The sequence below is a fragment of the Saccopteryx leptura genome, chromosome 2 (assembly GCF_036850995.1).
Source record: "Saccopteryx leptura isolate mSacLep1 chromosome 2, mSacLep1_pri_phased_curated, whole genome shotgun sequence".
Taxonomy (NCBI): Eukaryota; Metazoa; Chordata; class Mammalia; order Chiroptera; family Emballonuridae; genus Saccopteryx; species Saccopteryx leptura.
The window spans coordinates 12204361-12218781 of record NC_089504.1 but is presented as its reverse complement, the minus strand read 5'-3'; the positions used below and the strand labels follow the sequence as shown (position 1 = coordinate 12218781).

Sequence of the window (14421 nt, the reverse complement as noted above, 5' to 3'; positions counted from 1 at the left end):
ACCTTAGTACCATTTACTTGACAAGTACCCAGTGCTTACCTAATTCTAGTTAAACCAAAGAATGTTAATAGTTCTTTAAGTTTGTCATTAAATTTGACCTGGAAACAAAATGTCATTTTTCCCCACTTATTTTTTCCTTTCCTGCTTCCTTTTTTACTTACGTATTTACAAACTTGTAAATTTTATTTATTTTTGTAGAGAGATATGCACGTATGGTTAAAAATTCAAAGGATATATAGAGAAAACTAAAAATCTACCAGTCACCAGGGCCCCACTACACAGAGGACCGCTGTGACTAGGTTGTTGTGTAGTTTTTTATATAGTCTATGAATAAATAACCTTTCTCAAGATATTTCATAGTCTTCCCAAATGTCATTTAATGGCTATATAATATTCTATTCTAAAAATATGTTATTTGCTTAATCTAGTGCCTTTTACTGAGCACTTATATTTTTCCCTTTATTTTTTCTTGTTATTCATAGCATTATAGATAAATGGATAAAGGACATAAACAGTTAACATTGTTAACCAAGAATTTAAAAGTTGGTAATTCCTAGTGTTGGTGCAAGTCGCATAAAGAAGCCATATGTCATTATTATGTTGTAAACGTTTATAATAAAAATAATTTCTTTTACATTAATCATATGAGCAAATATATTTCTACTTTTTTATTTGTTTCTCACCTCTTTCTCTAGATAAAGTGCTGTTTATGACCACAGCTGTTGATTTGGTAATAACAGAAGTACAAGAGCCTGTTCGATTTCTCTTAGAGACAAAAGTCCGAGTTTGCTCACCTAATGAAAGATTATTCTGGCCCTTCAGCAAACGTAGTACTACTGAAAATTTCTTTCTGAAACTAAAACAGGTACTGTACTTTTCTATAAATATTAGAGAGGGGTTGGGATAAGAAAGGAGAAACCACTTCTGAGTCTGATTGCTCATTAACCTAAGCTATCAGTTATCCCTGGTCAGCAGACTGTGGCTCACGAGCTACATGCGGCTCTTTGACCCCTTGAGTGTGGCTCTTCCACAAAATACCATGTGCAGGCACTACCTCGATAAGGAATGCACCTACCTATATAGTTTAAATTTTAAAAATTTGGCTCTCAAAAGAAATTTCAATCATTGTACTGTTGTTAATTTGGCTCTGTTGACTAATGAGTTTGCCAACCACTGACTAGATCATGTGAACTTTAAATATATTAAGAGGAAAAAGTTTTGCCTGACCGGGTTGCTGTGCAGTGAATAGAGCGTCAGACTGGGATGTGGAGGACCCACATCCTGAGGTCGTCAGCTTGAATGCGGGCTCAACTGGCTTGAGCAAAGAACTCACGAGCTTGGACCCAAGGTCGCTGGCTTGAGCAAGGGGTTACTCGGTCTGCTGAAGGCCCGCAGTCAAGGCACATATGAGAAAGCAATCAATGAACAACTAAGGTGTTGCAAGGAAAAACTGATGATTGATGCTTCTCATCTCTCTCCGTTCCTGTCTGTCTCTCTCTCTGACTCTCTCTGTCCCTATAAAAAAAAGAGGAAAAGGTTTTATTTTTACCCATTTGTCAATCTTGTTGCTCTTCATTTCTTCCTGAAGAACCGAGGATCTGCCTGATCAGGCGGTGGCGCAGTGATAGTGTCGGACTGGGATGTGGAAGGACCCAGGTTCAAGACCCTGAGGTTGCCAGCTTGAGCGCCGACTCATCTGGTTTGAACAAAGCTCACCAGCTTGAGCCCAAGGTCACTGGCTTGAGCAAGGGGTCACTCCCCCCCCCCCCCCCCCCCCCCCCCCCCCGTCAAGGCACATATGAGAAATCAATCAGTGAACAACTAAGGAGCTGCAATGAAGAATTGATATTTCTCATCTCTCTCCCTTCCTATCTGTCCCTCTGTCTGACTCTGTCTCTGCAAAAACAAACAAACAAAGAAACCCCCGAGGATCCATCTGATATCACTTCCCTTCTACCAGTAGAAATTCTGTTAGCTTTTCTTTCAGTGCAGACATAACTCTTAGACTTCTGGATCTTAAAATGTTTTCATTCACTTTCATTCCAGTAGGGTATTTTCACTGGATATAGAATGCTGGGTTGAGAGATTTTTCCCAGCACTTTAAAAGTGTCATCTCACATTTTTACTGTTGCCATTATTTTTGATGAGAAGTCAGCATACACATATATTGTTCTTCCTGTGTATGTGATGTTATTTTTCTCTAGATGCTTTTAAGATTATTTTTTGTCTTTGATTTTCAGACATTTAACTGTGATGTGCCTAGATGTGATTTTCTTCCTTGGGATTTGTTGGATTTCTTGAATTTTGAAATTTATGTTTTTGGTCTTTTTTCAAAAACAATTTTGGGGAAAATATGACCCAGTATTGCTTTTATCTTTTTCCCTGCCCCATCTCTCTTTTCTCTCCTTATAGAATTTCAGTTACCCATATTTTAGACATTTTGGTCTTATCCCACAGATCTCTGAGGCTCTATTTTTTCAAATCTTTTGTTTTTCTTAGATTACTTTCTGTTGACCTCTCTTAAAGTTCATTTGATTCTCTTTTGTCATCTTCATTCTGCTGTTAAACTCATTCAGTGAAATTTTCTTAAGAGTCTTTTAAAAATTTTCATTGATTAGAGAGAAAAGAAGGAAGGAAGGGGAGAGAGAAAGAGAGAGAACTCATTCCTCTCAGTTGTATGCTCATTGGTTGCTTCTCATATGTTCCTTGTGACCAGGGATGGAAACCACTGTGGTCGTAACGCAGTTCCATTTTTAATTTTTTGAGATAATTCCAGACTGCTTTCTACAGAGGTTGCACTAATCATATTCCCACCAGCAGTGCACGAGGGTTCCCGTTTCTCCACATCCTCGCCAACACTTGTTTGTTGATGGTAGCCATTATGACAGGTCTCAGGTGATATCTCATTGTAGTTTTAATGTGCATTTCTCTGATGATTAGTGACATTGAGCATCTTTTAATATGTCTGTTGGCCATCTGTATGCCTTCTTTAGAGAAGTGTCTTTTAGGTCCTTTGCCCATTTCTTAATTGTATTGTTTCTTTTTTTGGTGTTGTTTTATAAGTTCCTTGTAAATTTTGGATATTGAACCCTTATCAGATCTATCAGCTAGTATGTTCTTTAGGGGAACACTTTGTAAAGTATATGATTGTCTAACCACTATGCTGTACATATGAAACTGTAATAAATAATATTGAATGTAAATTATAATTTAAAAATACTTTTTTTTTTTTTTTTTTTTTTACAACAGACAGATAGGGACAGACAGGAAGGGAGAGAGATGAGAAGCATCAATTCTTCGTTGTGGTTCCTTAGTTGTTCATTGATAGTTTTCTTATATGTGCCTTGACCTGGGGGCTCCCACAGAGCGAGTGTCCCCTTGCTCAAGCCAGTGAATGAAAAGGAATTTAAAAAGAAAAAAGTAATAGCAGCTGTCATTAATTGAGGGCCTATTGTGGCTATCACTCTACTAGCTACTTTTAGTTTTACTGTTTTATTTTCTTAGTGATCCAATGAAGATAACATTCTCAATTTATAGATCCAAAGATGTAAAATAGATTTAATGGGATGTTTTATGGAAAAGATACATATTTTCTAAGAGTCCCAATCAGGGTTTTTTCCATAGAAACATTTTCTTTTTGTCTTTCTTTAAGAATATTTTTAGAACTTACTTAAATTAAATGTAATTTAAAATTTTAATCATTTTGCCATTCTCATTACAAATGGAACAACAGACCAAATTTTAAAAATATATATGTAGTTTCTGTTATTGCTATAAGTATGGGAAAATAATCATGGAAATGTTTTCTTTAAATACATGTTTAGAAATTGAATCTTTTTTTCTTTTACTAAATTTATCTGGTGACTCAGTAACTCTTTTTTAGCCTGGAAGCTTTCCCAACTGTGGGGAATTGTTTTATTAGGATGAAATCATATTAGAGAAGAAACTTAAAATTAGTGGGGAAAGAAAGATTGCTTTTTTAAGTTTAAATATTTAGATATTGTTTACTAAAAGAGAAGAAAATGGTTTGAAGACTCGATTTTCCAGTAGTAACATAAGGTGAATAAAAGACCAACTAAACATTCTTATAACTATAGAATTAAATTTTATTGTGAGAGAGACTTTATTATTATTTATTTATTTATTTTGAGAGAGAGACAGAGAGGGAGATGAGAAGCATCAACTCGTAGGTGCTTCAGTTTAGTTGTTCATTGATTACTTCTCATACATTACTTGACCAGGGAGCCCCAGCCTAGCCAGTGATCCCTTGCTCAAGCCAGCAACCTTTGGGCTCAAGTCAGTAACCATGGGATCATGTTGACAATCCCACGCTCAAGTGTTGACCTCGTGCTCAAACTAGTGGCCTCGGGGTATCAAATCTGGATCCTTAGCATCCCAGATTGATGCTCTATCCATTGCACCACTACCGGTCAGGCTATAAAGTTATTTTTAAATGGATAAGCTGATACCTGAAAAATTAAACTTTGTGGACAATGTCATATATTCCAATAGGTCATTAATTATTCTGGAAACCTGGGCCTCTTCATTCTATTTTCCGTGTGTGTGTGTCTGTACAGCCACATGCACACACATACACTAAACTACTGTACCTCTCAAGATAAAAAATACGGAAATGCTTGCTATACTAGTGCTCTTCAACTGCTAATCAGGAGGCGTATGATTCACAGGTTGTTACAATCTTCCTGGGAAATGTCATTTGCTTAAGGAGGTGACCACCAGATTTCTCCTTTGTGAAAGTCAAATTTGCTCTTTGTATTTAGCAAAGAGTAATCTTTGGGTTGGTACTTGGCAATTTCTGCATATATCTTATTCCTCAACTTTCTAACTTTCAGCATCTACTGATGGTCCTTTGCCTACATCAGTTGATTCATTCACATATTTTCAACAGTAATTTAACATTACAGAACCTTCTTTTACATTTATATATATTTTTAATATTGGATATCTCAGTTACCACATTAGTATAATTTATTTGCTTTATTTTACTTCATCAAAGAATTTAAAAATACCGACATTGCAGGAAACCCCTTAATATGTGGTCTTTATAAACCTGTAAAATATCTTTTTTTTTTTTTTTTCATTTTTCTGAAGCTGGAAACAGGGAGAGACAGTCAGACAGACTCCCGCATGCGCCCGACCGGGATCCACCCGGCACGCCCACCATGGGGCGACGCTCTGCCCACCAGGGGGCGATGCTCTGCCCATCCTGGGCGTCGCCATGTTGCGACCAGAGCCACTCTAGCGCCTGAGGCAGAGGCCACAGAGCCATCCCCAGCGCCCGGGCCATCTTTGCTCCAATGGAGCCTTGGCTGTGGGAGGGAAAGAGAGAGACAGAGAGGAAAGCGTGGCTGAGGGGTGGAGAAGCAAATGGGCGCTTCTTCTGTGTGCCCTGGCCGGGAATCGAACCCGGGTCCTCCGCATGCTAGGCCGATGCTCTACCGCTGAGCCAACCGGCCAGGGCCTAAAATATCTTTTGAGAAAAGGCACTATTATATGGATTTATGAAATATAGATTTCAATTATTTAAAAATTTAATGAGAACAAGCTTATATTTCAGTGCAATTATTGATGGAAGTAATTAAGCACCAGTTAATAAACTTGAACCATTTATAATGTATGGACAGTGCCACACCAGAGCTTACATACAACTTGGGTTGTATAAGTTTCTTTCATTGGAACTAAAACTTATACTTTAATATCAGTATACAAAGATCAATATGTAAATATCTAAATGAAAAAGATTCCAAATTATTTAGTGTAGTCTGACCTTTTTTATAGATGCTTAAAACAAAATGTTTTAGCATTTTATAGATGCTAAAACAAAATTTTGGGAGAAACGTTTGTCATATGCATAGAACATACGTAATTTTGCACGTTTTTCATTGTGCATGAATGAAAATAGCAGCATATGATATGAAATCATTTGAATATGTATAGTTTTAAATTCCTATTTGTTCATGTTCATTAAAAAAATACCAGTATAGACCCTGGCCAGTCGGTCTGGTGTGTGGAAGCCCCAGGTTCGATTGCTGGCCCGGGCACACAGGAGAAGCCCTAACCCTTCCCCCTCTCCTTTCTCTCTATCTCTCTTCCCTTCCTTCAGCCAAGGCTCCATTGGAGCAAAGTTGGCCTGGGCGCTGAGGACAGCTTCAGGACACCTCAGGTGCTAGAATGGCTCCAGTTGCGGCAGAGCAATACCCCTTGGTGGGGCATGCTGGGTGGATCCCGGTCAAGCGCATGCAGGAATCTATCTGCCTCCCACTTCTTACTTAGGAAAAATACAAAAAAAAAAAAAAAAAATACACACACACACAAGTATATTTACCAGTATACAATATAGTGAAGTTTCAAGATTTTATGGACCTTCTTTTTGTCCTTTGAACATGTTCCAGTAAGATTATAAAATTAATACTGTGTTCAAAAGTTACATGGCATATTATTTTCATTATAGTTATGTTACCTTTGACATATATTGTTAAGTTTGTTTCCATACTTTCAATTTGGGAGCTTGCGGTATTTTTTTTCCAGTTTGGTTTAATTTATTATTTAATATTTAAAATATTTTATGGTACAAAAGTCCAAATTATATAAAAAATGTATACTCTGAAGTCTAGATTTCATCTATATCTCCTTTCTCCCATTCCCAAAGGTAACCATGATTATTGGTTTCTGTATTATCTTTTGTTTCCCTTGTGAAAATAATAAAATATCAATATACATGGTGGAGCAAAAGTAGGTTTACAGTTGTGAGTACGCAAAACAGTTTATTATTGTATTATTGCATTATTTTCCGTACAAACAACTGTAAACCTTATTTTATCCCACCCTGTATTTTAATCCCCTTTTTAAAACAGAAACTAGCATGCTATATATACTGTTCTGCAGCTTACTTTTTTAACTTGATATATTCTAGAGATCATTCCACATCATTTTATCGATACCGCCCTCATTCTTGTCTAATGGTGGGATAGTACTGTGTAGTTTGGATTAATCATGATCTTTTTTTTTTATTTTTTATTTTTTAATTTCAGAGACAGCGAGAGTCAGAGAGAGGGATAGATAGGGACAGACAGACAGGAACAGAAAGAGATGAGAAGCATCAATCATCAGTTTTTCCTTGCAACTGCTTAGTTGTTCATTGATTGCTTTCTCATATGTGCCTTGACCGTTGGCCTTCAGCAAGCCGAGTAACCCCTTGCTTGAGTCAGTGACCTTGGGTCCAAGCTGGTGAGCCTTGCTCAAACCAGATGAGGCCATGCTCAAGCTGGCGACCTCGGGGTCTCGAACCTGGGTCTTCCACATCCAAGTCCGACGCTCTATCCACTGCGCCAGCACCTGGTCAGGCAATCACAATCTTTTTTAACTAGTCTTCTATTGACGGATACTAGGATTTTTTCCCCCAATCATTTACTTTCCAAGTACTGTTGCAGTATAGAACCTTGTCCATGTGTTGTTTTGTTCTTATGAAAGTGCATTTGAGAGTAAATTCCTGTTGGCACACAAGGTCATTTTGCTTATGTGATTTTTGTTTTATTTGCCAAATTCCAAGGTATAAGAAATATCTGGCCCTGGCCGGTTGGCTCAGCGGTAGAGCATCGGCCTAGCGTGCGGAGGACCCGGGTTCGATTCCCGGCCAGGGCACACAGGAGAAGCGCCCATTTGCTTCTCCACCCCTCCGCCGCGCTTTCCTCTCTGTCTCTCTCTTCCCCTCCCGCTGCCAAGGCTCCATTGGAGCAAAGATGGCCCGGGCGCTGGGCATGGCTCTGTGGCCTCTGCCCCAGGCGCTAGAGTGGCTCTGGTCGCAACATGGCGACGCCCAGGATGGGCAGAGCACCGCCCCCTGGTGGGCAGAGCGTCGCCCCTGGTGGGCGTGCCGGGTGGATCCCGGTCGGGCGCATGCGGGAGTCTGTCTGACTGTCTCTCCCTGTTTCCAGCTTCAGAAAAATGAAAAAAAAAAAAAAAAAAAAAAAAAAAAAAAGAAATATCTGTTTCCCCATAGGCTTTCAAGAATGTGTTATTGAACTTAAGGATATAATGGTACTTTTAATTTATCCTTTGGTGAATGAAACCAACATTTCATATATATACACATATATAACACATATGTACATATATTTTTATTATTGTTATTAAGGGAGAGGCGAGGGAGGCAGGGTGGCAGAGAGATAGACTCCCGCATGCACCCCAACAGGGATCCACCCAGCAAGCTCCCTACAGGGAGATGCTCTGCCCATCTGAGGGCACTGGACCATTGTTTCACAACCAAGCTATTTCATCACCTGAGGTGAGGAGATGGAGCCATCCTCATCACCCGAGGCCAACTTACTGGGACCATTTTAGCCATGGCTGCGGGCTGGGAAGAAACAGAAAGAGAGAGAAAAGGGTGAGAGGGAGAGGTGGAGAAGCAGTTGGTCTCTTCTGTGTGCCCTGGGTGGGAATCGAATCTGGGACTTCCACACGCCAGCCCAATGCTCTACCGCTGAGCCAACTGAACAGGGCCATATTTCATATGTTTAAGGGGGATTTTTTTTCCTTTTCTGTGAATTGCTTCGTCATTTTTTTTTTTTTTTTTTTTGGTATTTTTCTGAAGCTGGAAACGGGGAGAGACAGTCAGACAGACTCCCACATGCGCCCGACCGGGATCCACCTGGCACGCCCACCAGGGGGCGATGCTCTGCCCCTCCGGGGCGTCGCTCTGCCGCGACCAGAGCCACTCTAGTGCCTGGGGCAGAGGCCAAGGAGCCATCCCCAGCGCCCAGGCCATCCTTGCTCCAATGGAGCCTTGGCTGCGGGAGGGGAAGAGAGAGACAGAGAGGAAGGAGAGGGGGAGGGGTGGAGAAGCAAATGGACGCTTCTCCTATGTGCCTTGGCCAGGAATCGAACCCGGGTCCCCCGCACGCCAGGCCGACACTCTACCGCTGAGCCAACCGGCCAGGGCCTCGTCATATTTTTTGCTCTGTTTTTGTTCTTTTTCCTCTTAATTTTTGAAGTCCTTAATATATTTGAGAGGTTAATCCTTTGAAATAGAAGTTGCAAAAATTTATTTGACCTGTCACTTGCCTTTTGACTTAAATTATGATGGTCTTTTGGGCTTTTTGCCACACAATTTCTTATGTACTTGGAATTTATGAAGTTTTTTCCTTTAAAGCTTCTGGATTTGGGGTAATAATTAGAATTGTTTTCCCTACTCCCAAGTGAAAATGAATTTATAGATTTTCTTTTATTATGTTTTATTTTACTACCTTTAGAGCTCTGATTCATTAATATTTTATTCTCATGTGTAGTATAAAGTACAAGTCTGAGTCATTCTTTTTTCAATGTCCATTTACTTATTCCAACACTATTAAATTATAATTTTCCGCAATGATTTGAGATTCTACCTTTATCATATATCACATTTTCTTTTTCTTTTTATTTTTATTTTTTGTGGCAAAGACAGAGAGAGGGACAGATAGGGACAGACAGACAGGAAGGGAGCTAGATGAGAAACATCAATTCTTCATTGCGGTTCCTTAGTTGTTCATTGATTTGATTTCTCATATGTGCTTTGACTGCCGGCCTTCAGCAGACCGAGTGAGTGACCCCTTGCTCGAGCCAGCGACCTTGGGTTCAAGCTGGTGAGCTTTTCTCAAACCAGATGAACCCGTACTCAAGCTGGCGCCTTTGGGGTCTCAAACCTTTGTCCTTTGCATCCCAGCCTGACGCTCTATCCATTGCGCCACCACCTGGTCAGGCCATATATCACATTTTCATGTTTTGTTGTTGTTTTTTTGGCACCTTAGTTTCTCAGTGATTGCTTTCTCATATGTGCCCTGACAGGGGCGGGGGGCTACAGCATACCGAGTGACCCTTGCTCAAACCAGATGAGCCCGCACTCAAACTGGCGACCTCGGGATCTCAAACCTGGGTCCTCTGTGTCCCAGCCCGACGCCCTATCTACTGCGCCACCTCCTGGTCAGGCACATTTTCATGTTTATTTAGACCTCGTTCTGGTTTTCATAATTTTCATTGTTTTTTATGTTATTTTTGTACCAGTATTACATACACTCTTACTTATGTAGACTTCATAATGTTTCAATACCTGGTAGGGCTATCCTCTCTCCCTAGTTCTTTTTTTGTGGGTTTTGCTGGATAGTTTCTTTTTTTAATAAAGTTTAGATTCAACCTTGTAACTCAGGAAAAAATTACTGGTATTTTTATTGGGAATAATTGACATCATTATGATGTCAGTCATTTTATGCAAGAACATCTGATGCCTTTCCATTTAAGTCTACTCTTTTATGTCTTTTAAAAGTGCTTTGAAAATTTAATTTCATAAAATTAAACACAAAATAAAAAGAATAGTATAATTTACCCCATGTATTATTATCTATCTTTAACAATGAACAACATTTTTAATAGCTGGAGCACTTGAGTTACAGTTGGATCCAGTTCCTGACTCTGTGTTTATCTGACTTCAAAAGGCAATGTTGCTGTAGTCACTATTACTCACAGAAGAGTTTCTAGGTGAACTGCAAGGGTTATCACATTTATATAGTGTCTGAGCAATTTTTTTAAAGGTAAAGAGCATTAATGATATTTTAGCTGTTTCAGGTAGCAATTAACTAATGGTTCAGAGTAATTTATAACAATAAAAGTAAAGCCTGTTTCCTATCAAACTATAACATATAAAAATTTAAAAATCCAAATTTAGAATGAATGTGTCAAAGATTTTAATTCAATTTATTAATCAGTAAGGAACCAGTAAGAGGGTAAAACTGATTCTAAGATTTGAGGAACTAGAGTTTATATAGTCTTTCCTTTAAAAAAAAAAAGCGTATTAGAAAAAGATTGCTAGGTTAGGGGAAAAAACTAGTTAATATCCTATAGGCAACCTTTGGGTTATCTTTTCTTTTTAGATTCTATTTATTTATTTTAGAGAGAGAGACAGAGAGAGAGAAAGGGGGAGGAGCAGAAATCATCAACTCCCATATGTGCCTTGACTAGGCAAGCCCAGGGTTTTGAACCAGCAACCTCAGCATCCCAGGTCTACGCTTTACCCATTGCGCCACCACAGGTCAGGCAGGGTTGTCTTTTCTGTTGGACAGAAATCATTTGCATATGTACTGGACACAGATCTACAGGTTAATATGTAACTTCACAGATTCTGGCCTCTTAATTCATAGTAAGTAGCTAAGTCAAAATTGGTTATTGCCTGACCAGGCGGTGGCCTGGGATGCGGAGGACCCAGGTTCGAGACCCTGAGGTCGCCAGCTTAAGCGTGGGCTCATCTGGTTTGAGCAAGGCTTACCAGCTTGGACCCAAGGTCGCTGGCTTGAGCAAGGGGTTACTCGGTCTGCTGAAGGCCCACGGTCAAGGCACGTATGAAAAAGCAATCAATGAACAACTAAGGTGTCACAACGAAAAACTGATGATTGATGCTTCTCATCTCTCTCCGTTCCTGTCTGTTTGTCCCTATCTATCCCTCTCTCTGACTCTCTGTCTCTGTAAAAAAAAAAAAATTGGTTATCTAGAAATTTAATAATCTTTGAGTGGACATGTTAAATCAAAGTCTGCAAACTAGAGTCTGTGGGTCAAGTCCAGCTTGGTGCTTGTTTTCATAAAGTTTTATTCAGGACACAACCACGTTCACTGCCTATGGTTGCTTTTGCACCATAATAGCAGAGTTGAATAATGGCAGAGATCACTGGCCAACATAGCCTAAAAAAATCTTACTATTTGGCCCTTTACAGAAAAGCTGACCAACCTTTATTAAACATTGCTTCAGGGTGGTATTGGAAAGGACCTTATTGCCATTATCTTGGCCTTTGAGGACTGGGGTAATATTTCTTAACCCAAATAAGCATTAAGATGATAAAATCTACTCTACCTGATGTTTCTGCACCTAATTAACATCTTATTCCCCCGCCCTGTATTTTTATTTTATGCGTGTATGTTGTTCTCTTAGGTGTAGCCCCCTTTTTCTGGTTGTCTCTCTCTCTTCCTGCTGCTCTGTATGTCACTGCTCCCCCTTCAGCTCCTTAACTGGCTGTATTAGGGAGTGTTACTATATTGAAATAGTGTACTGGTAAAGTTTTATATTCCCTGTTCTTAAGTTTTAATTTAGGTCAATTTAAAATGTTATGTGCTTACCTCAAAATAAAATCAAAATACAAACCAATTTTAGTTATCAAAATTTTATAGATTCTATTAAGCTCCTTTCTGCCACTCACCTCTCCTCCCACCCCAAGTTGTAACTTTCAATTGAAGAAAAGCTTTCTACACTGTTTTAATTAAGCTAAGGAGTGGAAAGGTCATGGAAATAAGAGGACTTTTATAGTCCTAAACTTTGTTCTAGATTATTTTAAAACTTTTTTTTATGTAGAGTTTTATAAAGGAAAACTTGAAGGACGCCTTAAAGTAACTTGGAAGCTACAGAATAGTTAACCTTTTAGTTCACATTTGCTAAATAGTGTGATTGGTTGTGGTTAGATGTTTGATGATACAGACTTAAGACAATAAATAAAATTGCAGATCTAGAGTCCTGCTCAATAAACACCCTATTCCATAGGGTTTTAAAATCTAAACATACACTTTTCTATTTAGAAAAGGTTACCTTAGGTATAGATATTCAAGGTAATACTTTATATTCTCATATCCTATATGAAGTCAGTAGTACTGAATTAAAATAATTTTACCACTTAATAAATTTTTTTTTCATCTTCAAGATAAAGCAGAAGGAGAGAAAGAGCAATACTGACACTTTATATGAAGTTGTGTGCTTGGAAAGTGAATCAGAAAGAGAGAGGAGGAAAACCACAGCCAGTCCCTCAATTCGCCTGCCGCAATCTGGATCTCAGAGCTCGATGATACCGTCCCCTCCAGAAGACGATGAAGAGGAAGGTAAAGTATAGGCAGGGCTTCAGTTCTGTTTTGGGGTGGAGGACTTACTTTTATCAGTGAGTTGATCTGTGATATAATATTTGGAATTTCTGGGGAGGATCCAAAAATGATTAACTGAGAACCTTCTTTTAGATAATGATAGCCTGACTGGTGGTGGCGCAGTGGATAGATTATCGACCTGGGGCGCTCGGGACCCAGTTTTGAAACCCCAAGGTCACCAGCTTGAGCACAGGCTCACCATTGCAGGGTCGCTGACTAGAGGATGGGATTATAAGACATGATCCCATGGTCGCTGGCTTGAGCAAGGGGTCACTGGCTCACTGGAGTGAGCCACCAACCTCTCCACATACTCCCCCATCAAGGCATGTATGAGAAGCAATCAATGAACAACTAAGGTGCTGCAACTAGAAGTTGATGCTTCTCATCTCTCTCCCTCCCTGCCTGCCTGTCTGTCTCTCTCTCTTGTTAAAAACAAATACAAAATAAAAGATAATTATAATTCATCAAGTTGGATAAAATGAGATTATATTTTTTTTAAAGAGTACCAGATTTTTAGAGTCAGTTATGCACAGCTTCCACTTGAATGCTTTTATCCCATAGGATTTATTTTACAGGGAAAAATTCATTTGCCAAAAGTGGTTTCCACATATGACCCTGTCACAAAATATATGTATTTAAATATACAAATTGATATTTATGCATTATTGGGTTTTGCACTTAATTAGAAATCAATCAGTTGAGGTTTTTCTTCTTTTTTTATGCTTTGTTTATGGATTGATCAGTTAAATGATACTACATAGAAGTGATAAAAGAAGGGAAGGAACACAGGAAAAGTGAAAGTTTAGAAGTGAAAGAGTAGAAGGCATTTTCTAATTTATAATTTTATAAGGCCTCGCCAGATAGCTTAGTTGGTTAGAGTGTTGTCTGTATATGCCAAGGTTGTAGGTTTGATCCCTGGTCAGGGTACATACAAAAATCAACCAAAGAATGCATAAAAAGTGGAACAACCAATCAATATTCCTTTCTGTCTTTCTCCCTCTCTCCTCCCTCCCTTCTTTCCCTCTTTCCTTCCCTCCTTCCCTTCTTCCTTCCTTCCTCTCCACCCTGCTTCCTTCCTTTATCTCCTCCCTCCCTCCTTCCTTCCTCCTCTCCCTCCCTATCTCCTCCCTCTCTCCTTCTTTCCCTCTCTTTCTAAAATCAATAAATTTAAAAAAAAATTTAAATTTTATACCAGAGCTTTATTTTTAAGGGGGGGGGGAGCTGATTATGATAGGTCATATGAAGCATGTGTCTATGGAAGGTTCACAGGTAGCATTCTGGAAATTCATAGAGGAGAATCCATTTTTCATTGTGACAGTGTCATGTGGGGCATTTGAAGAGTAGATTCTGAGCTGGAACTTGGAAAGTTCAAGGAGAATTCAGCAGGGATATTTGGGCTGGTTTGGCCACTCCTAAGAAAGTGCATTAACAGTGGCATAAAGGTGGCAGGGATGATTGATTGGGTTAAAAGAAATAATA

General features: G+C 39.2%; 1 protein-coding gene across 5 annotated transcripts in view; it reads left to right on the top strand.

Annotated features, from left to right (window-relative positions):
* RABGAP1 (RAB GTPase activating protein 1) overlaps positions 1-14421 on the top strand; it is a 188147-nt gene that overhangs the window by 77575 nt on the left and 96151 nt on the right. For all 5 annotated transcript variants that reach the window (XM_066367221.1, XM_066367220.1, XM_066367224.1 and 2 more), the window contains 2 exons: positions 696-865; positions 12729-12903. In XM_066367221.1, the coding sequence (XP_066223318.1) occupies positions 696-865; positions 12729-12903 (345 nt within the window). The remainder of the gene's footprint in view (positions 1-695; positions 866-12728; positions 12904-14421) is intronic.